Source organism: Argentina anserina, chromosome 6, assembly GCF_933775445.1.
Source record: "Argentina anserina chromosome 6, drPotAnse1.1, whole genome shotgun sequence".
Classification (NCBI taxonomy): Eukaryota; Viridiplantae; Streptophyta; class Magnoliopsida; order Rosales; family Rosaceae; genus Argentina; species Argentina anserina.
Genome location: NC_065877.1, coordinates 30,580,954 through 30,608,043, shown reverse-complemented (window position 1 = coordinate 30,608,043; position 27,090 = coordinate 30,580,954). Strand labels below are relative to the sequence as shown.

The window sequence follows — 27,090 nt, the reverse complement described above, 5'->3', positions numbered from 1 at the left end:
ACTTGTGCATTTTGTTTTATTTAGCTTCATTCCGATGCTATTGCATCTCTCAAATGTATTTTCTTTGTTAATTTAATATAATTTATCGTATTTCCTAAAAAAAACTATATATATATAGAAAATTGAAGGGTAGTCATAATTAATCTCAATATGATTTGCAACATTAAAAACCGACATGGCCGAGAGTAGATCGCAATACCACTATTGTCTGGAATTCAAATGTATATGTATGTGATTTCTTCTGTTTACTTCATCTATATTTTGTATTTCGATTATATCCAACGAGTAATAATTTTGTTTACCCGCCGATACATCATGTGACACTGTTATATGGTGTACACAACGAATCATATTACTTTATGATGTGGTAAATATGCACGTGGTGAAAAAAGAAAATATTATTTAAATATTAGTAACCAATCAGAAATAAACACAGTAAAAAATAAATCAATAACATTAAATGAGTAAGTCACATAAATTATATACCGGATATATAATAATTATATATATATATATGCAATCAATACATATCGACCAATAATATTAAAAGTAAGCTACCTAAACTATATTCCGGATACATGTAATATTTTTTCATATATAGTACGTACCTCCGTGAAAACTGCAGTCAACCACAATATTTGGGGATCATATGTTTTGGTTTCCTCGAGGAAAATGGTCTTTGGGATACAATTGAAGAACCCAAGAAGCATATATTGCAAATCGTGCTTTGACTCATCAGAATCTGCACATAGAGTAATAGCTGAGAAGAATTCCCTAGTAATATTTTTTGATCGATCATCAGAAAGTTTATTATACTACTAATCTAGCCATCTCCATTGACACTTGAACTTCATGGACCGCATCTTCGATCAACTTGCATTGGATGCATGATTCAAGTTCAGTACTTAAGATCTTTGCTGACAGTACATAATTAATTTCTATACGATTACGAATTACTGCAATTTTCGAGATTGATAATTAATTGGCATATATATACATCAGAACTCAGAGGCAAAAACGAGTACGAGCGTGCATGCAGCATAATCTACGTCGACTTACTTATGTTTAAGTGATCAAATTACTGTATTACTTATTAACTTCTAAAAGTAAATTAGAGTAACTATACGTACATATTGTATTGCATGTATGGTGTTATGCGATAATCCCAATAGATTAAAGGGCATGTGATTAAGTTAATTAAAAAGTATCACATTAGATCATGTTGACTAGGTAAAGCAAGTTATACTTTGTTAGTTTTTGTACTTTGTTTAAGTCAGGATCATCAAATAATTAATCTGTAGCATCAAATAATCATTCTATAGCATCAAATAATTAAGTTTTTTTTCCTTCTGCTTCGATTAATCAAATAAGTTGAAAGCTTAAAGTTCTTACACAAGCATAGGGTGTCCATGTGCATGCATGGGTTGCTCAATCTAGCAGCTACTTCCAATGCGTTGGGTTAGCAGAAAGAAACAAAGTAAAAGCAAACCTAAATATAAATCAAGAAGATTATTTAATCAATTAGTGCGTGTACAATCACTAATTAAAATACTTAATGGATGATTAAACCTTGTTCTCGTGGTTTAACTGAACTCACAAATTTACGAACTGCTGTATTAAGACTAATTAGTAGATTAGATCATTAGAATTATATAGGGTTCAAAACTTCAAATGAATCAAATCTTCTGCCCAGAGAAAAAGTAGTAAACAAATCTCTTTGCAGGGCAACGTAGCCCTAACTTTAATGGCATTGTTTATGTGTTTTGGTATAAGTCTAGTTGTCGCACTAAGAATTGGTACCCATATCATCATCTGGTTTCAGCTTAATACACTAATAATCGATGTTATGGCATAAAGCTAATGTGATACAATTCTTATTGTATCAGACCAGAAAAGCTAATAAGCTATCATATTAGTTAATCTCTCTCCCTCTCTCCTCTGCGACTCTGTTACACTGTAGCAGTGGTCAAGATCCTAGGCTTGCAGAATAGGCTTACTTCATTTTCCACGACCTTCTGACAAAGTTGATTCACCGATAGTAATAATCTATGGTAATTTAAAAACCCAGCTTTATATCCTCCTTGTCTCATGTCCCAACAGACGGGTAACCTTGTACGTAGTATAAATACCCTAGCTCGGCTCCTCACACTTTCCTACACACAGAGAGCATCATCATCGCCATCATTGATTCCATTCTACCTCCCTGAGCTAGCCTGTGACAATGTCCATGGCCGGAAGCAGTACTTTTTGGCTGCTTGTTCTGGTTTGCATGATCTTCATCTTTCTTTTGGGTCGTCTCATTCTGAAACAGTACTCACCCTTGTTCGTTAGTGTTTGTCCCTCTACGCCTAAAGGCTCTTTCGGGTGGCCTGTTTTGGGTGAAACTCTTGCCTTCTTGAATTCTCATCCTTCTAATTCTCTTGGAGCTTTCCTTCAACACCATTGCTCCAGGTATACATTAACTACTAATTTCTTCTTCCTTGATCAGCTTCGATTCTTGATAAGATTCAAAATTCAAAAGAGGGTTTGTCTTCTTAATTCTTTTTTTCTTCCAGGTATGGGAAAGTGTTCAAATCCCATCTGTTCTTGTCCCCAACCATTGTGTCATGTGATGAAGAGCTGAACTACTACATACTTCAGAATGAAGGCAAGTTGTTTGAATGTAGCTACCCGAAGCCCATCCATGGCATTCTCGGCAAGTCGTCAATGCTGGTGGCTGTGGGTGACACTCACAAACGGCTCAGAAATGTGGCCGTCTCTCTGGTCATCATTACCAAATCAAAGCCTGAATTTCTCCACGACATCGAGAATACTGCCGTTTCTGTTCTTCGCTCGTGGAAAGATAAACCACAAGTCATTTTCTGTAAAGAAGCAAGAAAGGTAAACACATAAACCATTGTAGGAATTTTGATCTCCTTGCTTTATAATCATTGGTAAAATAACACAATTCTGGTTATATAATTACGTGCATGCAGTTCACATTCAATGTAATAGTGAAACAAGTGCTAGGTTTGAGCCCAGATGAGCCACAGACCACACAAATTCTTGAAGATTTTCTGACTTTCATGAAGGGGCTCATTTCTCTTCCTCTCTATATACCTGGAACTCCTTATGCAAGAGCTGTGAAGGTATCCAAAATCAACCAATAAAGATACATATATTCTTTTTATCAAATTAATTAATAATTAAAGTTCTTCTCCTTTTGTTGCAAAAAGAGTGGCTATAGCAGGCATGCGAATGTGACCATTATAATTGTGTCTTTACAGGCTAGAATTAGGATATCTGCAACTGTGAAAGAAATCATAGAGGAAAGAAGAAGAAGAAAAAACGGAGATGGGATTAATACGGAGAACTCCGTTAGTAGTAATAGTGATTTTCTTGAGATTCTTCTGGATGTTGATACCTTATCAGAAGATGAAAAAGTGAGTTTCGTCTTGGATTCTCTATTGGGTGGCTATGAGACAACCTCTCTGTTAATGGCTCTGGTTGTTTATTTTCTTGCTCAATCACCCTCTGCATTACAGCAATTAAAGGTAATCAAAATAACTCTTAAGTGATCATTCAAAATTTTAAGCACATTTTTTCTCCTTTTTGGCCAAGAAAGAAGAGTTTTAATATTTTTATCCCAATATAAAGGTTGAGCATCAGAATATTAGAAGGGTGAAAAAGAAAGATGAGTATTTGAACTGGGAAGACTACAACAAAATGGAGTTTACTCAACACGTAAGGAACTAATTAGTATTTAATGAAAATTATTGTCTAGTTCAAGGTTTATATTTATACTAATTTAGATTCAGTACCTCTCATTTTCAGGTCATAAAGGAAGCGATGAGATGTGGGAACATTGTAAAATTTGTGCACCGAAAGGCTCTCAAAGATGTGAAGTTTAGAGGTAGGTGTTATAATAAAAGGGGAAGTAATAAAGTTATGCTTTCGATTACAGAATGCAAGCATGCATTCTGTACTTTGCAGTATTTGATGACGATCTGTTTAAAAGAAAAAAAATAAGTTGTATACTCTCTTGTTCATATATACGCATCATTCTTTCTGCAGATTATATAATTCCTTCAGGCTGGAAAGTTCTACCCGTCATCAGTGCTTCTCATTTGGACCCTTCTCTTCATGCAAATGCTCTTCAGTTTCATCCTTGGAGATGGGAGGTAACTATCACATTCTTCAGCATTCAAATATTCTATCATTATTAGACTGTTTTACTACCATGCATGGCTATCGATCGGTTGGTAATACAAATTTTTTTGGCAGTTGAAAAACAACTTCATGTGGTTGTAAATCTATCAATTAGCTCTTTGCATGTGTGGTGTTGCTTACCACAGTAAGAAGTAAACTGGTTGTGCTTAATATTATAGTTTCATTAGTAACAGTGGCGGAACCTCTTGGAGGCTAGAGAGGTGCCGGCGAAATTTCTCTCAATTAGGTGTTAATATTATAATTAATAGTATATTTAGTGTAAATTTCCCCTCCGACATAATTAATAGTACATGTAGTGTATATTGACCTTCCGCCACATGCCACATATTAGTAACAAAATGCAACGGCCCTAGAGGAATCTTTTTACATTTTAGATCGATGAAAACAAAAACAAAAGTCATTCTTCCATGCACATGGACATTCCCACTTTTGAGTTTGCTATGATTACCTACCTTTTTGATGAGTGATGCTTTCAGTAAATGTGCCACTATTTAGCTATAGTGGTACATTGACCTAGCTTGATGCATGGTTAAGGATAGATCGAAAGCTTTGCATATATCTGCAAGTGTAACCAGTTAATTCACTTAATTATGATCGAATAACAAAGATGGACGTTTAATTTTTGTTAATTATAATATAATTACTGTATTGTACGTATACATATGCAAGTACCGTTACCAATTAATTGTGTTTCTGTATACTAATTAATTACTTGTATATTGTTGGAACAATTTGGAAAAAAACTGAAGAGCGAAGATCAAATGTGCAAAAGATTCACTCCCTTTGGTGGAGGATCGAGATGCTGTCCAGGATCTGAACTTGGGAGGCTTGAAGTTGCATTTTTCCTTCACCACCTTGTACAAAATTTTAGGTAAGTATAATTAACTAATTAATTAGTTAATTGACTATTTTAAGGTGACACCAATTGCATTTATACAGTACGTACTTTGGGTTAAATAATTCTGGAAATTTAACCAACAATTCGTTTTTGTAGGTGGAGGACTGATGATGATGAGCAACCTATAGCTTATCCGTACGTAGAATTCATAAGAGGGTTGCCACTTTACCTGGAGGATTGCCCCATTTGATCGCAAGCAACTACTCATCGATCATTATTCATTGGTGGAGCTAGCTGATTAATTATCAAGCTTATCTATGAATCTTAATGAATTTCCATGTTATAACATAATTAAATCTTTGTAAAGTTCACCTCCAGTAAGCTTTTAGTTATTTTTGGTCTAATTAATCCTTCTTTGCAGTTTGCACAATTTATTTAGAGTTATATATAGATCCACATTCGATCTCAATGTCACTCGTTATATCCATTCCAAGTATTTGGCTGAAAGCAACGTACTAGTACAATAACTAGTTCATGAATGCTCAACACAACCGGCCTGAATCGAATGATGCGTAAAAGTACTTGTAGGCTAGCTTTTCGTTAATAATAAACTAAGCTCGAACAATGTTCACTTCCAGTCAATTATTGCAGATCATCATCAACCTAGATTGACCAAAAAAAAATCATCAACCTAGCAACTAAGATTATCTACTAGGCTATAATGAAAAAACCAGTGAAACTAGGTGATGAGGTACTGTCAAAATAGATGAAGCAGATTTGCTTACTTCTTCTTTAGGCCGCCTTTACCACAATGGGACTCCTTACATTGTGCTTACCATCTGACCATATCAACTTTCCAAATACGTAATTTTTAGCTGCTTCGGAACCTTTAGCCTGTAGGACTACATTGAAGCTCTTCTCTTCACCAACCTTCTTGAACTTCAAGCTCATCGGCTCAACAGAAACCGATATGCCATCTGGATTTATGATGCGTGCCTTATAGGTTCCCGGTTCTCCGACATTTTTCAGCGTTCTCTTCACAACGAGGGAGCCAGAGAGTTTAGGGACAGTGATAGAAGGGTAGTTCAGGTTTGTGAGACTAATAGAAGGGCTAGGGCATTTGTAGGGCTCCTGTGAGAATGTTTCGATTTGTGTTTCATTGTACCCCATTGCACACAACAAATTCAAGTAATCATAAGTGTCTAAATCGTAAACCAACCCAGGATCTGTAGCACTGTTTGGGTTAACATGCCCTGCTCCATAACTAAATGGTGTTGCCTCAGAGTTTGAAGCATTGAGCACTGGTTCTCTGCTATTATCTTGTGTTTTTGCTGTAGAATACGATAAATGAAACAAAATATGAATAATGAATAACAAGCTTCAGGAAAATTGAAATGACGGGAGATTGTTCTTACCTGTGGTCATGATTGCAGATTTAATAGCTGCTGGACTCCAGTCAGGATAGAGGGTTTTAAGAAGGCCAACAACGCCGGAAATGTGTGGACATGACATAGATGTGCCAGAAACCGAGTTGAATGGAACTCGCCTTCTGTCAAACTCTTGATTAGTTGGCCCTTGTGCTTCAGTGTAGGCTGCTATAACACTCACTCCCGGTGCAGTGATATCAGGCTGAATGCACAACAATTGTGAGTAACTTTGAGAAATACAAATGATAGAATCAATATTTAATTATTTATAGACAAGTCCCTCCATGATGAGCATAGTTGCAAGTAACTAGAACCTTAAGGATATCTGGTGTAATGGTGTTAGGTCCCTTCGATGAAAATGCTGCCATGAATGGAGCTGGTTTTGTTCCTAATTGCGTTGTAGGACGTGTTATATAAGCTCTAGGAAACCTGCAAATTGTGATGCATGATATGTTTCTAGTTTAGTTCTTTGATCAAGGTAGGTGTAATATTAATTTGATGAACATAATGATATTGGTATTAGCATGTCATAATCTTACTCAGTTGCGTTGATGTAAGCAAAGACAAGGGCGCCATCAGTAAAATTGATATGTGAAGCAGGGAGGAGATGTGGATCAGAGATAATTTCATTCCCATTAACCTCATCGTTAGCAAGAATCATCCCCACAGCACCAGCAAGTAAGGCTTGTTCACCCTTGTCCACTCTTGCATTGTCCCCTCGAAGGCAGGCCAAGATCTTTCCCTTAACCTTTTTTGGATCAAGCGTTCCAGATTTGCACAACAAACTGCAGGACAATATATCGATCACGCATGAATCCGATAATTAATCTTGCAGTAGAATAAAATTGATCAAGAGAACTCAATATCATTTGTATCCTCACGCTTCATGAACTGATGTATTAGCTGCTTTAGCATCTGCAGCACTTATAAGTGAGTAGAACCTCTTGCCAGGCAAGGCATTAGCCGATAAGCTTTGTCCCTGCAGTATAGAATCATAGAGACTTGTTACTACTTACCAGGGGTCATACAATTTTGAACGATATACAGTGTCAAAAAGAATTAATCATACTTTCTATGGACTAATTAATAATGTGTTAGCAGTTTAGCACATAATCCTCAATACTTTGATGTAATACAATTGGTATATTCATATATATACTTACACCTGCTATACAAATTAACTCCAAGCATTGAGGATTCTACGCTAACATAATGTATAAGACGTTGCTTCACTCACATGTATGATAAGAAAGACTGTAACTAACCTTGAAGTGCTTCCAGTTGCCAAGAGTGACATAACTAGGAAACTCCCTATCTATGGTGCTAGCACCTACTGTGATCTGCCACACTGCTACATTAGATACAGTACCATCACCCGGACCAGAATTTCCAGCTGAGCAGACCACCACAATGCCATGCTTAGCAGCATGAAAAGATCCAATTGCAACACTATCGTTGAAAAAAGGAGCAGGATCTCCACCAAGTGATATAGACAACACATCAACGCCATCGTGGATCGCCATGTCGAATGCAGCCAATATGTCTGCCTCAAAGCACTCACTTCCATTGACTGGAGGCCAACACACCTTATAAGCTGCAACCCTAGCTTTTGGTGATCCACCTTTTGCTGTTCCATTTCCAAAGCCAAACACACTTGCCCCGGTCACAAAGTTGCCACCGGCTGTTGACAAGGTGTGAGAGCCGTGGCCTTCCTCGTCGCGCGGTGACTGGAAGGAGGAGTTGAGTGGTCCAACCACTGCAGCAAAGCCTTTGTTGAAGTATCTAGCTCCAATTAGCTTCCTAAAATAATTAGTAGCTTCAGTAAAAAGTTTCTCTATTGAAATGCCACTAGTAAATAGAACTAGTCCTACACAAACTTGACAGGAAGAGTCAAATGATGGACCTTGCTATACTGTAAAACAGCCATGTTCTCATTGTTATATAATATGATAAGCTAGTTTGCTAGCGCTTGCTGAATTATTTAACTGTCTTTCCTAAAAGATAGCAGCAGATTGCATGTGGGAGAAGAGTCAAGAGAAACTTCCTTGTAAGCTTATTATATGTCGATTAAAAATTGGTAACAGTTAAAAATTTCTTGGTGTCAAGCTTTTGGGGCACAACCAGTGAAGATTACTGAAGATTAGTGAATAGAAGTTGGTTTTTTTTTTCCATAAAATATATGAACATATTGGCATGGGTGGAAGCATGGGGCACCTAGTTTCATGCTAGCTATGGGACCAATTGTATGACTTCAACAATTTGATTAATCTATTCTCCTTGATAGGCAAACTTGATGGAGGATAATTACTCATATATATCAACACCCTAATTACTGGACCAAATGTAAATCAAGTCGCAGAAGCAATAATATCAGAAAAAAAGGATCAGATGCAGGGGATTGAAGCAGAGTATCACTGCAAGTGCAGGTGTAATTTCTTTCAAATTTCTTCATAATTATAAGTTAGACTTGTCTTATGAATTATGATGGTCTAGGTTCCTAAATAAGTATTGGCTTCTTGGCCTATCAGACTAAAGTGTAAAGTTTCCAATGAGTTGTACCGTGGATACTGGATACCATTTTCGCCACTACCTAAAGTAAACCACCTTTGTTGGACCATCCCAAGATTGGATAAAACTGGACCTGATCACTAAGAACTAATGCGCGCTCTTTTCAAATCTTCAACACATTCTACCAACATGTTATTGTTGGCCAGCCATGCATGTATATCAAGTTAACATTCTTCAGTTATAGCTCAAACACTGCGTAGAGAGTAGACACATAGTAACAAACATATATTACAGTAATTAGACATGGAGGGTTCAAAATAGTTATTTCTGCGAACAAGTGTCTGATACCATGTTAATCTTTTACCCTAAAAGTCTATATCAACTGTTTATAATGCTATGAAGCTAATTACCAGCAACCCTTTCCTAGTTGCTTAATTGTTAGCTGATCAGGAACATAAAATCAGTACTTTCTAAGATTCAAAATGTGATTCTTGTCGGAGATGACCTATTATACAGAAGGTAATCAATCTGTGTAGAAAGTCTAATAAAACAGTGGGGTTACCTGTTGCAGTGAAATTCAGTATCAGCTTCATTTTGGCAGATTCCTTTCCACTTGGATGGAATCGGTCCATATTCTTCATCATTAAAGCTCTTAGATTCTGGCCATACCCCTATTTACCACAATCCCATAGAAAACACACAGTAAGACTAAATATGATGCTCAAGAACAAAGAACAAGCCATCGTCTTGCAAATTATAGTCAAATCCCTTTATTTTAATCAGCAAATCCAAAAATAATTGGAAGGGCAATCATATAAAAGTATGAGGAAGGCCAGGTAATGACAAGAATTATTTTCAGTTGCCACAGCTGTGAAAGCAATTTTAAATAGTGACTTCAAACTCGAAAATACTATTATATCATGTAATTGCACCCTAGATCAAACCTTATGATAATACAACATTATTGTGTACCCTAAATGATGAGGCATTGCTTGGCAATGCATTCAGTACTAGATATTAACTGAACTTCTATATATGTATCTGCTTTTAACAACAACAGTTCTAACAAAAGCATTATGCAGCTTGAATTTTTCAATATTCCAGAGCACTATGAGTTGACAGAGATGATGCTCTAGCTAGAAGATCTTAGTGTTTGTGAATATTCATACATGAACGTGCATGAGTAAGCACCACTAAAATTGGTCAACTTCAGCACCATTCTAGATAAAATAGAAATCCATATAAATTTCAAGCCTTATATTGTTGAAAACTGAAATGTACTCTTGATTTACAGTGTCTGCATATAACAAGTCAACGATCCAGAAGATAATATTGTGCATTTGGCATCGAGTTCATTGGACATTCAAAATATTAAAATGCATGTACTTGACTTGAGAATGAAGATAAATTATATATAAAATCTATTCATCAGCAAATTAATAAAAAAAAATATATATTACCAGTATCAAGGTTTGCTATAATTGTATCTTCACCATATCTTGCCTTCTCCCAAGCTGAATTTGGGGGAGTAACACCATTATGTTCAAGTCCCAGGAAATCCCATGATCTTGTTGTGTGTAACTTTTTTCCTTTGTTCAAGAAAACTGAGACTACCTTTGGATGCTCTGCAGTAAATTTCAATGTTCAGTAAAATAAAATGAGGAGCTCCAGAATACAGAAGAACAAGTATACAATTTCAGTAATAAGAGAAAGTGCAGTATATTTACTAGCTATCTGATCTGCATCTTCTTCTTCTAATGTGGCAGCAAAGCCATTGATGTGCCTTGTGTATGAGTAAATAATGGAGTCTTTTGCAACTTCATGGCTGCAGTTTGAAGATTTAATTAAACATATGCATGGTGATAACTTGGAACTGGTTTATATGAACAATGAATATGGGATAGCCTTTTATATGTACCTGCCCAAGAATGATCCAAGAAACTCATAATGACTCTCTCTCACTTGGGTTAGTTCAAGTTCAGAAAAGCCAGGGGGGTGTGAGTGAGCTCCAAAGTAGACCACATATGACTGCAGCCAATACAGAAGAAACAAAAGTATGATTTGAAGTTTGGAACAGATTAATAACTCCCAATTATATATCATGAAAGCTACTTATCATTAATTTTTAAATGGAAGCAATATGAAGATTGAATGCTTACCTTTTTTATAGCAAAGGTGGGTCTGTGGAGTACTAGAGAAGAGAGAAGAAAAGAGAGGAGGCAAAGGGCAGGTTTTGGTAGCCTCATTGCTTGCTTTGCTTGACTCTTGTTTCTTGCTCCTTGGTTGAAACAGGAAGTTCGGATTTTATAGGATTTAAAAAACCTCCAAATATTCATCTTTTTGAAGAGAAAAATATTGCCAACTTACACTAAATTGATTAATAATTTTTTTTTTCCAAATGTGTTAGGATGATAATAATTGAATAGGTTAAGTTGCAGAAGGTGGCCGGTAGAGTGTGTATTCAAAGTTGGGGGGGGGGGGGGGGGGGGGAGTGATTGAAATGGGGAATCTGAGGCCTTATGGATGCAGCTCAACATCAACTGGCCACGGATAACAATATTGTGAAAATGAACAAGACAAAACTGCCACATTTATTTACAGAACTAAAAATAAGGGACCAAACAAGAACTATATATATTAGTGAGATTTCTATATCACATAATTTTTTGTTGCGCACTAAAGATATTGCACACCTTAGTTTGAACTATATATATATATATATATATATTTTGATTGCTCCTCACTATGCAACTTGCACTCTTGCAGTCCATAACATGGTTGTGATTGCTTGGTCCCTTGTTAATTTAGTGCCATAAAGGAAAATGGAGGGGGACCTTCCTTAAGGTACAATATGGTTTCATTCTGATCAAGGGCATTGCTATGTTTGACAAGCATCTGATAGGGTTGAGTATGATGTATCACTAATATATAGTCCTTAATTAACCTCGTCCCTGGTCCTGGGAATTGAAAGAGCTCTCTCAAATTGAATCCTGGAAATTTTCTAGGGCCGGATTGGGAATTGGGATTGTGTGGAATAATTGAGGGATGATTACAACCTTTTGTGGATTGCTACACCATTAGGGTGAAACACGCCCTTAAACATGTAACTTCATCAAAGTGAACAAACCAAGACAACCACTCTTTATCGAGCAAGGGTCTCCCTCACCCAGTCACCCGTTACTCACTTGAATGCGCCCATTGCCCGTTTGATTACAAGTCTCCACTACGAGACCCGGCTACAACCTTCTCCTCTATTGGCTGGGTTGGGATGGTATGATGATTGATGAGCACCACATGTGCCTCTATTGGTTAGACAAAAGAGGCATTTTTGTTTTCTAATTTTTTGATTTTTTCTGTTGAGAAGAAGAAAGAGAAAATAGGGAATGACAAAGTTTGGCTGATTGCCTGATTGCTTCCCTGCCCAACGTATTTGTGGGCTGTTCGAATATTGCAGATTGGACCAGAGGCATATATAGGTCTTGATCTGTCTGGGAAAAGACCAATTATAATTTTGAACTTGAGCCCGGAAAGCATAACTAGTCGGCTTAATTAGCATGCACGTCGTTTAAACATATATCCCCGATTCTCCGCTACCTAGCTTTGAAGCAAACAATGACATTGTGTGGTGTTTTATCCTTCTCCTAAAGAAACAAGTACGTATAATCTTCATACATTGACTCGGACACAATACACGCAAACGAACGTATCATTGTTAGGTAAGAGAAGTATTTAGCCCAAAGTTTATCATATCTCGGGGATTAGTGACTAATCCACAATCTTAGACTAATCGGTACCTAAAGTCACTAGTACAAATAAAATAACAAGAAAATAAAATAAAGAAAATACTACTCTAAGGCACAAAACCTTATAAATGCTCGGACTAGGTTGCACCAAAGCCTAATCACAACTTTAGACTAGTGATATATATTTACAATGAATCGATAAGTGTTGAGAATTTATATGATTAATTGGAGATCCTAAACTAATATAATAAAGACAAATGAATAAAAATGAATGAAACTAAAAGAGAGGGAGATTTGGGTATTAGAGATCCATCTAGCGATTTCAATGTAACAACACATTTCAAGCAAGCATACATATATATATATATATATATATATTTATGAGTACCAAATCACGTACTTAATGCTGATCAAGGCCACTAAGTTGAATTTCCTTAAGGGTATTCACATTTCTGACTAAGGCAAATGTGGACTCTCTAATTTATGGACTAATACATTATCAGGGCTACTAAAACATAAACTAAAGGCGAAGAGTTCTATAAATTAGGGATTTAAGCATGCAATAGTTTACCCGCTTAAAATGTCATGGCTACTTAGTTTCATACCCAATGTCGGTCAAGACCACTAGGTAAATTTCTCCTATGGTATCCACTATTCCGATTAAGGTAAGAATGAACTCTCTAACCCTAACTATCAAGCCGCCTTAGAGCCACAACAATAGGATTAAAGGCAAAGAGTACAAGAAATAGAAAACTTAATTATTCACTATTCTAGATCAAATAAATACTTGACTCATCACACTAATTACATGAAGCTAGTGTACACAAGAACCACCAACTACATCACACATCACAAATCTTAACATACAACAAAGAGAGTGGTCGATTCCCCAAATTCATGCACCAAGACTCAATTAGTATATATATATATATATATATATATACATATATAGTTTGGAATTAAAATGTAATGAAATGAAGGGTTTGATTTTATATGAATTAGAGGTGGCAAGTGGATCGAAAAGCCCAAGCCCGTTATTGTAATGGGCCGGGCTGGGCCTAGATATTCTAGCACATGGGCCTGGCCCGAGCCCGTTTTTAGACCCGGCACGGCTCGAACACTATAAATTCATGAGCCAGCCCGTTAAACACATAATTTTATATTATTTATATAAATATTTAAATAATTATAATAATGAGAATTGAATATTATACTTTTTAAATATAAACCTCTTGATTATTTCATTATTTTAATTACATTATGTCATAAATATCATCAAAGTAGTGATAAAAAGTCATAGTTTTGACATACGTTTTAAAAATAAGATTATCAAATGTGTTATAGTATTTTATTTATTTACTTTTATAAATATTTATATAAAACAAAGATTCTAATTACACAATTTTGTAATGTTAATTGTGTCTTATAATGTTAATAGGCCGGGTCGAGCCATTTCTTAGCCCAGCACGGGTCCAATATGGGCTTGGACACGGGCTTAATATTTAAGCAAATGAGTCGGTATAAGTCCAACACGAAAAATAAATGAATCGGTCTAAGCACAACATAGACATAATTTTAATCCGTTTAAAATGGACCGCCAGTTTGTCACCTCTATGAATCATGTGGTAGTAGGAATTGTGATCTTGTCCAAAAAAAAAAAAGTAGGAATTGTGAGAGGCTGTAGTGGAAGAGATCGTCATGACCACGTGGCATCTTGGTATTGGATGATGGGCTAAAGGAGAAAGTTTGGTGATGAAGGATGTACATCACGTGCAGGTTAGCTACTCAATTGAGCATAAAGCTGAATTAGTTAATTAACTATTCAACCTTAGTTGCTTAATTAAAATAACTACCAATTCGTCATTTTCTTGGAAATTCTCATTTAGCTCCCATTTCGCTCCAATTTGACAATTTTTTTATAATATCCACAAATCCGCTTATTTCCTACAAAATAAATAAAAGTGGATTAATTACGTATTAATCAACTTGAAATTAACCAAGATTGTCTGTTGACTGTGAGCCCACCGAAGAGGAAGAGGAAGAGGTTGGGTCGGGTCGGCCTCCGGGTAGTAAGAACACGCCCAAAACTTAGGGCGTGGGGCATGTGTCAGGAAAGTCAACTAGATTAGGACCGCAGAGGGCGCATAAAAGGCATTTTGGGCCCAAGCGTATGATGCAGATGGATACCCCTGGGCTTGTGGAGTTAGGAGTTGTGGAGACTGGGCCTGTGGTCATTAAGGCCCAAGATGAGGTGGTGGTGTCGGAGGTGGACTTTGATGGGGTTCATTTCGCCGTTTAAGGTATATCTATGGTTCTTTGAATAAGTTAGACATGCTAACATGGCATCCTTGGTTACACCATTTGGGCTGACTGCAAAGATTCAACATTGATTTGAGAATTTCTAGTTCTAGTGTCTAGGAGTTTTTATTTTCGCACTCTTAATTTTGTTGTTCCAAAAAAGAAGTTGGAGTTTGTTTCTGTTACTTCACATATTTAAGTAGTTTGTAAGTGTATAAAAAATTAAAAATACACTAATCATACTTCTATCCAAAATGATGTCTTTTTTTTTTCGGTAATGACCATCTAACACCTGCCACTTGCTACCAACAAGTATAGAGTCTCTAGCTGCAAGCGAACTAGACCAACTCCAAGAGGCACGATGGCCTTTTTTAGCCTGGAAGAAAGAACATTTAGGGAAATATCGAGCTTTCATGGTATAGCCCATATAGAGTCAGGGAATTGGAGAAGTCTCCAACATTGCTTAGCCAATAGAGCAAGATTGAATTCATGAAGATCACGAAATCCCAAACTTTCATTGCTCTTACTTTTCCCTAGATCAGCCCATTTTTTCCAATGAATCTTCTCATCACCCCACCAGAACTTGCTCATAGCTGAATTGATAGAATCACAAACTGCTTTAGGGTTTGTAGCTTTCATAAGGTAAAGAGCATCATCGGCAAAGAAGAGATGAGATAGAATGGGACTCCTCAGTCCAATCTTGATTCCCAAAACCTGTTTTTCTTCCACTGCTTTGGTTAAACGTAGAGAGAACCTCACTGACAATCATAAATAAATATGGGCAGGGCGGATCCAAGGCATTGACTGGTCGGGCTCAAGCCCAATCAAGTTTTTTGGGGTTTAAAAAAATTAGGTATATATCATTATTTTTATGGTATTTACATTTGTTCTCAGCCAAATTCCTCCCGATTCTACCCATTATACACTTCTGACCTTTGTTATTTAGTTATCTCTTCTACACTTTCTTCTTTTAGTTATTTGTTTTGGTTTCATTATGTCTTATAGTTTCTGATTAATATATATATATAAATATATATTGTAAAATGGTTTTCTTCTTCTTAAATAATCAACATTTCTCAAGTAAAAACTTTTTTAATTATCTTTCTTCTATCTATTGATTTTGAAATTGCCAAGTATGAATTATTGAGGTTCAATCTAGGGAAAATTAGAGATACACCCATTTTCAAGCCCACTTTTCAAATACATCCACACCCTTTTCTTTTTTTAATCTACACCCAAAACATAGAACAACATTCCTTATAGAGTTTTTTCTATTATTTGATATATTCAATATATTTATCCCAGTTTACATTTTTGCCCTTTCAATTAAAAAAGGAAATTGTCTCCCTAAATATAGTTGTCATTGACAATGAAAAATATCTCCCTAAATCAATGAAAAAGGAAATGGTCTATTTATGAACCCTCCATCCCCCTTTCTCTTCTTCTGGTTAAGGTTTATCTCACGGCCTTCAACATTTAAACCAAACAGTTCTACAATGTCATTAGCTGATATCATAGCCTTAATATCCCCAAACTGGAAAGTATGTTCTTTCTTGTCAAAACATTTCAGAATTGTAACAATGTCCATGTCAGATTTCCTACAAGCAGACTATTATTTTCCCCTAAAAAAAAGCTCCAAACAAACTACTAAATGGTGTGGTTCCCATCAGTTGAAGCTTATTAACAGTAATGTCCGCCCTTAACTCATGAGTCATAAGTCGCCCAAACTTGAGAAGGTCACACTTAAACTCTAGGTGGGAGAACTCTCTTGCGATCAGAGACTTGTAATATCTGTGAAAATGTAGAAATAAAATCAGGTAAACCCTCTTGAACATTAAATACTAACAACGAAAATCATTACAATAATGGACTAAATCCTAAGGGATATATTGACTCAAGTGTAAGCACTTGCAGACCAAACAAACTCTTATGTCCAATTTAACAACAATTACAATCAGTAAGCAATTTGTTTTAAAATCTCAAAGTCACATACACATATCAAATTCGACAACTTTACTGTCCATTTGGTGGATTCATAAGCCAATACATGATATAAAACAAAATTTTGACCACAGGTTACATTACACACAATCAGTTATTCCTATCACACATGAAGTATTAACACGTAGGTAGAACACACCTACATAACCAGAAAATTACAACCTTAACACCTTACCCCCTCTATTGAATAGGCACCTCTTTCCTATCTAACATGTAAGTATTATCACGTAGGTAGAGCACACCTACATAACAAAAAATTACAACCTTAACACCCAACCCCCTCTATCGAATAGGCACCTCCTTCCTGTCCCACAGGTAAGTAATACCACTTAAGGTAAAACACACCTACAAAACCAGAAATTACAACCTCAACAACCAATCCCCTCTATCAAATAGGCACCTCATTCCTATCCAACAGACAAATACTATCAGATAGGTAGAATATCCTACCAAACCAGAAATTACACCCTTAAGACCCAACACTCTCTAGTAATAGTCAACTCCCTCCTACCACAAATACAAATCCCATCGGAACGGAAAAACATCAAATAAACAATTCCTACCTGACACACAGGAACATCCAACCTGAAATTAAAACCTCCACACCCAACATTCCCTCTCCAATACGTACCTCCTTCCTACCACATCGGACACACACCTCCCCTCAAACCCACATGTAGAGAGTTACATACCGGAATAAACAAATCAAACAGGTAGACAGTATTACATACCGGAATAAGCAGAAATAAAACAAGTCGATGCCTCAACGCCACCCACCACCACCCTCTGATTGAGCCATCCATTTATACAAAAAAAAAAAAACAACGGTCGGATATCGAAAATTAAAGTTGAGGATGCTGAAATTGAAACCGATGTATTGATTATATGATTTGACTAATGAAGGAGATAAGAAACACAGAGCTAGAATCATGCAGAATCATGATTCTAGGGTTATGAAGGAGTTTGAAACGCAGCTTCAATCACGCGTGATATCGATTGTTTTTTGTTTCGGGTCTGTGGTAGGGTTCGTAAATTATTGCAAAACAGGGCACTGTTTACTAAGTTAAATATATATATTAAAAAAATTAAAATTCAACCTAATAAATAGGTTTGGGTGTAATTTGAAGTAATGGGTTTATTCTGAAACAGGTCAACCATTTTGGGTGTATATCTAAATACCCGTTCAATCTAATCAATTTGAATGGAAAAAATTGTTGCACTTTCTAATGTCTTTGATTTTCTTAATAGTCTTCTCTTTGCACTCATGTCCATTTTTATTTTTAAAAATTCATTAACATTTATAGTTTACATAGTTGTAGCGGTAAACAATTTTTTTTTACCTTCGGTCAAACTTAAAGCCCACCCCATGTCCAAATCCTGGATTCGTCACTGAATATAAGGGAGATGAAGACCCTTTTCATCTTTAAACCCTTTTCATCTTTAAACCAAGCTCATTATTGTCTCCAACCCTTTTCATCTTTAAATAATGGAATGCTTCATGTGCTAGTAAGACACTATCATGGATTTGTCTTTCAGGTACAAAGACATTCTGATTCATGGAGATTAAGGAAGGGAGGCAGATCCAGAGGCAATTAGCAAGAGCTTTCGCCAGAATTTTGTATGAATTATTGCATAAACTGATGGGTCAAAATTGACCGATGTTTTCCGGGGCAGGGACTTTCGGAATAAGGACAACATGTATCCTATTCATTTGTTTCAAACTGACACTTCCAGCCATGAAATCCCTGGTTGTAGTAGTAACGATGTCTTGAACAATGGACCAATATCTTTGGTATAATAATCCAGGAAAGCCATCTAGCCCCCGGTGTTTTAAGAGCACCCAATTGGTGAGCAGCACCTTTAACTTCCTCAAGTGAGACCCGGAGCTAGTCGATCATGGTCGATAGACTCACTAACAATACTTGAGACCCCATGTAAAGCAGATCCCCAAAATCTAGGACCATCGGAGGAAAGTAACTTGGAAAACTGGGACTCAAACTCTCTTCTAATATTGGCTTCACCAGTAATCCAACCATCAGCAAAAAAATTGATGTCGTTTAGAAGCAAAAAGGCTAAGCCTGTATAAAACCAAAGACTTGGATCGACCATAAACATATTCCTCAATGTGGTGAATCAAAGAACCCTTTGGCCTTTGCTACTCTGTCTTATAGCATAAGCGGCAGTAGGAGAATACGTTAGACAACCTTAGCAAGGCTGTACTTTGTCTCATACGGTGGCGTAGCCGCCGTCTAATACCCTTTCGAACAAGGTCACCATTCCCAACGAGGCTAAGAGCCAAAGTTTCTTCATTCCTGCCGCAAAGCTTAGGCACCGCTTTGTCACTATATGCAGCTAGCTACTGATACACAGGAATCAGATCAACACACTATAATAATCGACTCAGATGGAGAATTGAAACCCTTTTGTTCTCTGCAGAAGGAGTTGCGAAATATGGTTGAAGAAAAACTGTTTTGGCCGTCTGGTTCCGATGGAGTTATGAGTCCTATCTAATCTCTCGTATCTGCTATTGGCTCTTCTGCTGTCTTTGCTCACTTCTATCACTTCCATGCCCCCTTCCTTATAAATACCACTTCTCACTGTGCTTCTCTTGCACTTAACTAAGTTTGAAAGGAAAGGGAAGATAGAGACTGAGATTCTTCGCAATTGCAAATTTCCTCTTCGACAGACGAAGTTTTAGGGTAAGATCTAACTCTTGCGCGCGGTGTGAACTATATTGTGCAGTAATACATATCTAGGCTTACTGTTGTTTCGTGCTTATTAGGAATTCGGAAACTATATACCACACACTGGTTTATATGCTATCGTGAACGGGTTTAGCTGTGCCATTTTTAAGTTCTTCGATTTCTTTTAAGGTGTATATATAGTTTATAGTTATATACATGCATATATCTTTTTGCTCCATTGTCAAGAGTTCATGAGAAATTAAAATGTCACACCACAATTTTTTTTTAGGAGTCACAAAGACTAAACAGTTTCATTAATAAATCCAGAAGGGAAATACATCATCCTATGCAAGTATCTAAATATGTTAAACGCAGAAGTGCCCAATAGACTGATGTCATATACGTACGTAACATTCATCAACTACTCACTTAATTAGTATTGAAGTTCTTTAAGAAAACATAACATTGAAGAAAGAGGTGTTCACTTATGATTTACGAATCTCATTAGTTTGATTCATATGACCATTAAGTATATACAATTTAATCATAATCCTCCATTATTGTCGTGCAACAAATAAGAGGTCTTGAGTTAAAACTCAAACTTAATATGTAACGACTATTTAAGCCTTAATTTAATATAAAATTAAGTGATTTGCCATAAAAAAAATGTATACAGTTTAATTAGTAATCATGTTGTGCAGGCCAAGATACACAAGAAGGATCGTTGGACCTCTACAACCAGATCAGTTGACGCATGATGTGCCTGGCTCCCTGGATGCCATCTAAGCAACTCGTCAATGTAAATGTTGGCTTTTCTTAGTTGGCATTGTGGGAGCCAAGCATGTCGCCGCCGCCTGATCGGGTCTGATCGTCCTACACCTTCATTGTTATCACCTAGCTTCCTTCACAATCCATTACTTTTAGAATGAGCAGGTACACAATAATCCAAGTGTTTTTTTCCTGATAAAAATAAGCACCACTAGTGATTCCATCACCCTTTCGATATTTCTCTTATATAGATTTAGTCAAAGCGTAAGCACAAGGTAATTGCTTATAAACTGTGGAAAGTCCTCATTCTGTCTCCAACTCGATCTGATTTGTGATTCAACGTACTGATAATGGTATTTTGTACCTGTAGTGCAAGTAGGTCGCTACCCACAATGCCTTATATTTGTGTATACTTTGAAGTATGAAGTCTTCCCCTCCATTATTCAAACCATCGCATCCAAAGGACCCCAAATAGTAAACACAACAAAGCCAAGAGAAAACACAGGAATTATAATATGGGAACTCATAATCTGCATTGAAATTGCTCGATGGTACGTTATACAAATCCCATAACTAGGCCAGAATCGATATATCATTGAAGAAAATAATATACATAATGCCATAATAATATTCTGAATCACGGTTGGAATGAAGGGTATGATCTCTTTGGTCCAACCTTCATCTATTATTCACATAATGGAGCAATTGGAGCTTGGCTCATTGCTTTCGTACATATATGGCTGGCACTGGTATGGAGCAACTGGGTAACTCTGAGCCTGAGGCCATCCGATCTGAGGCCATGCGAATATGACCTGCTCCTGCTTCTTCTCCTCTTTCTTCTCCTCCTCTTTGACAACGTTCACACTGACGACCTCAGCATGCTTGACACTTTTTCTGAGAAGAGTTGTGAGCAAAACAACATCGACATCGTTTCCTGTAACTTCAATTTGGTCCTTGTCTGGTGGAAGACTTGCTGAATTAACGCCTGTTATTTCCAGAACCGAAACATACTTAGTTTTCAAGAACTAGAGCACTATTAATTATGGGGGATGATTTAGAAAATAATCAAGGAGGTTTAAGACAGAACAGAGCAGAAACAGAGGAGTGTGGGGTAATTATATTACCATCAACTCCAACTGCTGTCTTCAATGCCTTGGATCGAGACTTCTCGTCGTGCACAGAGAGCTTGATCACCACCTTTTGCTGCAAATCAAAACAGAGAAGAGAGCTTTCAGAATTGGCAGAAAACCCAGAAATACAAATACCAGAATTGTGTTGTGGTTCTCATAATGCATATGCATCATTCATCATTTGCAAGAAACTCACACATACCTTCATGATGATGAAGAAGAAGAATTTAGATGGAAGATGAAGATGAAGAGATGGCGCTTCTGGGTTTGGGAGATTAATAGGCAGAGGTGTGTACGTTCTGTATAGTTGAATATGGTGTGATGGTAGTGAACCTTGTGACAAACTCTCTGGTATTTATAGGCGCAGCTAGGTCAATAGTGAGGAAATGTCAAGTCTCCTCCGCGCCGTAAAAGATCCCACTGTTATTTCCCCCAATAGTTACACACTCACACCAATTATTGGAGATATTAAGAGAGACGTTTTACTGGTGCAAATAATTCATGCTTTCAAATAATTCTTCAATCTTGGTATTACACAAGTCACTACTCGATGATATGAGAAAAGTAATGAAGAAGACATAGATCCTGGCCGGAGGTAGATACTATCATCCTTCACATTATTGTGAATTGAAAATAATGTGCACAAAAATCATCAAATATTTCTTCTATCTTTTCCTTTCCTTCTAAAAAAAAAAAAGTGAATTGAAAACAATGTGCACCATAAATATTACTCACTGTTCTCTTTGTATAAGATGATTTACTTCACAACTGAAATCAACATTTCCACTTAATCCAATCCCTAAAGCTAACAGATATGTACCTACCAGTTTTACTGCTCATATTCTCATAATAGTGAACTTCATGCCATCATGCTCGTGAACTGGGAAAGTATTAGTATCAGTTGGCCAGTTGCAAAACTCTTGTGCAAGAAAAAAAATGCTGGTTTGGTAAGTATTATTAGTCTACTCTTTGCTTATATATGTGATCACTTACTGACTTTGATATTTCAACGTTCAAAATATAGAAAACTACAGGTCAATAGTCCTAAACATAAACCTCTAATTTGTCATCACTCTGAACCAGTCTCATGTGTCATAAAAAACAGAAAAGAAAAAAGATCAGTCTCATGTGGATGAAGATGTATTTAGGATCTCTATTACATTATAAGTCGCTCTCATTTTGCTATATGTAATAAATAAGGGAAATTAATGGTTTTCAATTGAACTTAGAAAACCATTCACTGGTTTAGTAGTTTAGACTTGGGACTTAGTTTTGTGTAGGACCAACCGGGTACCTGCAAGTGTGCAACCACAAGTTTAAATAATATCGGTTCTCATTGGTGATAAAATTGAATGAAAGCCATCTCATACGTAGTAGCCTAAGTAAAAAAAAAAAACCAAGTGAAAAGAACTAAGCCATTGCAACAAAGTAGAACAATCCTACAAAAATAACATGATACAACTTTTTCGACCCAAAACTGCTCTATGAAACCCATATTTTTCATCACTTCTAATTTATAATCACTAAAGAAAGTTTAGTATAGAACCAAAAAAACTCATACGTGAAGGTTTAAACGGAATGTATGGCGGAGTATTTATTGTTTTAAATTTTTTCACCCTGCTCCCAAGCCACCAAATACGAGTCATATTCTCGGCCCGAATCAACATATGATAATGTACGTAGTATCAGGTTGTAGTTCATGATCACGAAATAATTTCTCACTGTCATGACTGCTTGGGCAGTAATTTATGCTAATTCTGCTTCTAATTTATATGAATGAGTGGTAATTTAATTTTCCCAACTTAAGTAGATGGGGAAGTTAAGTGATAATGACTGATGCTGAAGGTCCACGATTGATGGACTAGTGAGTAATTTAGAATGTGTCCAAATATGAAATAGAGTTGGCTATATCTTCCAGATTCTTTGATTGATTAATTTTTGAAGTTGAAAGAAGAAGAGGTCATGGCCGGTTCCTAAACATTCCAGCGGCGTCGGGCCGTGATGAACCCGTTGTCGACTCTCAAGTCTTGGTCGTTTTTTTTACGGCCGATGCGCGTGTGGACTTGGAAAGCTAACCTCCAGAACCCTTCCTCAAAAGTTTATTAGCGACTTTATGTTGTATTTATATCATATAATTAGTTTATAAAATCATGACTTGTACGCATACGTTTATTAGAGATATAATTGAAGTCCTAATTGGTGGATTTCGGAGCGATTCTTCTTTTATGGGGCTGCTTTGTTCAACATTTGTGGATTATGATTGAATGATTGATCAACAGGAAGGTGATGTAATTCAGTCATCTTCAGATGATGTAATTACATCTATTCCTCTCTAACCCAGTTGATCAAATTAGTTTATGATTTAGAGGAAATAAATTAAACACCCCATGCCAATTTCTTAGTTATCAAGTTGTATCACTTGCTATTTACAAAGAATAAATTAATAAAAAATGTTGTATCACTTGCCAAACCAACTCTTATGTTAACAATGCTAAACTCCTAGATTCATATATGTGGTTGACCTAGGTAGAACGGAAACCACTTGGAAAGAGAGCTCATCTGAATTTTCAATGAATCCTTTTCCTGAGATAAAAAGGAGACATTAGGACAAAGATAGTCTGAATTTAAACAATTTCCCTTTTCTTAGAAGCTGCCTGCCTGATTATGTCTCTTTCAAACTTCGGAAGTAGCACATTGCAATCCAATCTATAAAGTTGAACCATATTTCTATAGAGAAGAAAATGGTGTGGGCCATTGTAAATAAAATGAGGCGATATTACAATATATAAATAATAAATTAAATTCTGAAGTAAACATAAATAAGAAAATAACTATGCGGGAATAAAAATTTAGGATTAAGAAAACTGGAAACGATAACTCAACCAATATCGAACGAATAGAAGGAAAAGTTGAGTTGTGTGTGATACCACACTGTCCTTAAGATAATTACGTTGCCTTTACCGGTGGAAGGACTCAATGACGTTAGTCTCCCATGATACAACGACTTATAGATCCCTGAAGTTGCATTACTGCAAGAATACCAGCGAATTGGAATGAACCATTTCTATCACCAGAACAAGAGAGTTAAGAATGAAACGAGAGAGAGAGAGAGAGAGAGAGAGAGAGAGACGTTTTTCAATCTGAATTTGTTTCTAAATCAAGTTTTGAATCCGTTTTTAAATTCGTTAAAAATAATGGAAGAATGAATCGCTATTTATAGAGGGAACTTGAATCACTAAATGAATTCTCATGAATTCAGAAATGAATTTCTTATCATAAGGTACATCGGTTATGAAATGAATTTTCATACGTTACAGACGTTACGTAATGAATTCTCAAACGTTAAGACCGTTACCTTAAAGAATTTCATTTCATCCGTTACGACTGTTACACAATGAATTCGACAATTACAAAATTTAATCGTATTGAATCTGACGTTACAAAATCAAAGTGGTTAAGACGTCACACATTTCGGAATTCAAATAGTTTTCACGTTTACAGTGACAATTTCTTATTCACACCATAACCAATTTAACCAGATAAATTTACGTTTTATAGCTCTTAATACCAGAGAATATAAGTTCATATTTATCATTACAAATTTAAGTGCGTCGACTCAAATTCCTTTAATTAAATTGGTTTAGAATAAATAGTGAAATTCACTATTTTTCCAACAATTTCTCACGTGAATGAAATTGACGACCAAAGACTCGATATGACTTGGTGATAGATTTCTATGGTTGAAACATGCATAGGATATATATGTTTGACCCTTTGAACATTCCGTTGTGAAAATGTGCTTACTTTACTAACTAAATAGTAGACGCGATGTTTTTGAACTTTTCGTCATTTGTGTAAATGATGACATATCTCACACAGAAATCCTCTTGATACATTCCAAATCTCATTATTGTGCCCGTTTTGGCCATGGAACACGCGCCTAGTTCTGTAAGAGTTTGATAAGAATTGTGCCCTAAACAATTCCCTTAGAAGCGACTCAACTTCTCTCTTACATAAGTGATCTCTTAATTAAGAGTAACCTGCATTACTCTACTCAGATTTTCGGCGCATAAGAATCATTAAAAGCTTTAGGCTTAACCTCATTCATCACAGGTATCACTGTTTTTCATCATAGGAATGGACTTGAGGAACTTCCTACAATGATCCGAACTAATCTTTACAATTTGGTTTTCCCTTTTGAACTTAGTTCTTGGGATCTCCAGTCAGCTAGGTTGGGTGTCCACTGTAAAGATTTTAATTTCCAATAGGTTTTAGTCTCATTCCCTTCGATGATTCATCAACTATCTCTCTATTATAACCATTTGGTTAATGGATCCGTAATATTATCTTTAAACCTCATATAGTCTGAAGAGATAAACTCTAATAGAGAGTAGTTGTCAACTTGTCATTTGTATCATGTCTTTGGCGAGTATGTCTAGACTTATCATTGTAGATATTACTCCCGTGTCATGCCAATTACAAATTGACTTTCACAAAAAATGCAAATTGCATGTACGAGTTTTATCTATCTTGGTATATCCTCATATGTAGTTATTATGTCTCTTTTCCACATTTGTTTGGTGCACCTCACTCATACAACATTGTAGATATGATTTAATGACTTATTTAGAGGATTTCAAGTGTAGACACATACAACTACGTACTAGACTTTCTTTCGTCTCAAATATCCATCTACATGATCACAAATATACTATAAGTACTTGAGTTCTTTTGCAATTGCATGTCAATGCTTAACTCCAAGATTTACTTATGTATATGTTTAGCTTGCTCAAAGTAGCAATATCCATATTTAATGGATTTGATCATCTTATCATCCAAAGATAAGCAAGTCAATTTTTTATCATCTTATCATCCAAACATAAACATTTCAATTTTTACACATTTAATGGATTTGATCATTGTCAAATTGCTCATTAAAGCATAATTGATAATAATGATAAATTATTATCACATCTCATTTGTATTGATCTCAAATCACATATATCAAAATGGTCTCGTTGGTTTTGTGTCAACTAAGTCTCACACTTGTGCATATCATTTAGTCTTCGCAAGACATCATATAATATAAATTCGGAAGACTCAGCCATATATGTGGAAAACGCTAGCTTTATTTCCTTGACATTTGTCATTATAAATAATCCGCCACTCATGGCTCTATGTCATTTTTAGACAAAATAAACTTATCAATACTAAGTTTATGCTAACATAGACCTTAAGAACATACATTTATTTAATGAAATTTTGGTTCCTTTCTCGAGATCAATTCATAAAATTTGCTTGGTCATACTACAAAACTAAATCCATTATTCCGCAGTCATAATCATTGACTTATTTTATGCCCTGACCATTAGGCATGTTCACATCAAGTGCATGTCACTCACAACTTACAATACTCCATGTCAGAGTCTCTTGGTGTTTCTAACTTTTGATCTCCAAGAGTTGAACGTTTATTTACATCCTCAT

The 27,090-nt window shown here is 36.1% G+C and overlaps 3 protein-coding genes across 3 annotated transcripts; 1 reads left to right on the top strand and 2 right to left on the bottom strand.

The window, feature by feature from the left end:
• Positions 1–2,200: 2,200 nt before the first annotated feature.
• On the top strand, positions 2,201–5,331 carry LOC126799841 (cytochrome P450 724B1-like). Its single transcript, XM_050527104.1, has 9 exons — positions 2,201–2,451; positions 2,556–2,880; positions 2,976–3,128; positions 3,267–3,533; positions 3,637–3,723; positions 3,814–3,892; positions 4,054–4,160; positions 4,959–5,080; positions 5,204–5,331. Exons 1-9 carry the CDS (start codon positions 2,222–2,224, stop codon positions 5,295–5,297), a joined length of 1,464 nt encoding a protein of 487 aa, XP_050383061.1. The 5' UTR covers positions 2,201–2,221; the 3' UTR covers positions 5,298–5,331.
• Positions 5,332–5,537: 206 nt separating this feature from the next.
• LOC126798849 (subtilisin-like protease SBT5.3) lies at positions 5,538–11,228 on the bottom strand. The gene is made up of 11 exons (XM_050525917.1): positions 11,142–11,228; positions 10,901–11,010; positions 10,710–10,807; positions 10,443–10,607; positions 9,545–9,653; positions 7,740–8,274; positions 7,356–7,453; positions 7,014–7,259; positions 6,789–6,903; positions 6,463–6,676; positions 5,538–6,378 (listed from the first exon to the last, which is right to left on the bottom strand). The coding sequence occupies exons 1-11, from the start codon at positions 11,226–11,228 to the stop codon at positions 5,840–5,842; spliced, it is 2,316 nt and encodes a 771-aa protein (XP_050381874.1). The 3' UTR covers positions 5,538–5,839.
• A 9,756-nt stretch (positions 11,229–20,984) lies between these two features.
• LOC126799629 (uncharacterized) lies at positions 20,985–21,959 on the bottom strand. The gene is made up of 3 exons (XM_050526866.1): positions 21,809–21,959; positions 21,601–21,679; positions 20,985–21,461 (listed from the first exon to the last, which is right to left on the bottom strand). The coding sequence occupies exons 1-3, from the start codon at positions 21,812–21,814 to the stop codon at positions 21,166–21,168; spliced, it is 381 nt and encodes a 126-aa protein (XP_050382823.1). The 5' UTR covers positions 21,815–21,959; the 3' UTR covers positions 20,985–21,165.
• Positions 21,960–27,090: the final 5,131 nt, after the last annotated feature.

What these genes read in the sequence shown, in the direction of transcription:
- LOC126798849 (XM_050525917.1), bottom strand. Translation starts at nt 11,228, where the DNA reads ATGAGGCTACCAAAACCTGCCCTTTGCCTCCTCTCTTTTCTTCTCTCT. An exon ending in ACTGAATTTCACTGCAACAG is followed by an intron (nt 8,275 to 9,544) that starts GTAACCCCACTG and finishes TAATTATTTTAG; the next exon opens with GAAGCTAATTGGAGCTAGAT. An exon ending in ATCTGCAATCATGACCACAG is followed by an intron (nt 6,379 to 6,462) that starts GTAAGAACAATC and finishes CGTATTCTACAG; the next exon opens with CAAAAACACAAGATAATAGC.
- LOC126799841 (XM_050527104.1), top strand. Translation starts at nt 2,222, where the DNA reads ATGTCCATGGCCGGAAGCAGTACTTTTTGGCTGCTTGTTCTGGTTTGC. An exon ending in CTTCAACACCATTGCTCCAG is followed by an intron (nt 2,452 to 2,555) that starts GTATACATTAAC and finishes TTTTTCTTCCAG; the next exon opens with GTATGGGAAAGTGTTCAAAT. An exon ending in CTTATGCAAGAGCTGTGAAG is followed by an intron (nt 3,129 to 3,266) that starts GTATCCAAAATC and finishes GTGTCTTTACAG; the next exon opens with GCTAGAATTAGGATATCTGC.
- LOC126799629 (XM_050526866.1), bottom strand. An exon ending in GACAGCAGTTGGAGTTGATG is followed by an intron (nt 21,462 to 21,600) that starts GTAATATAATTA and finishes TGGAAATAACAG; the next exon opens with GCGTTAATTCAGCAAGTCTT.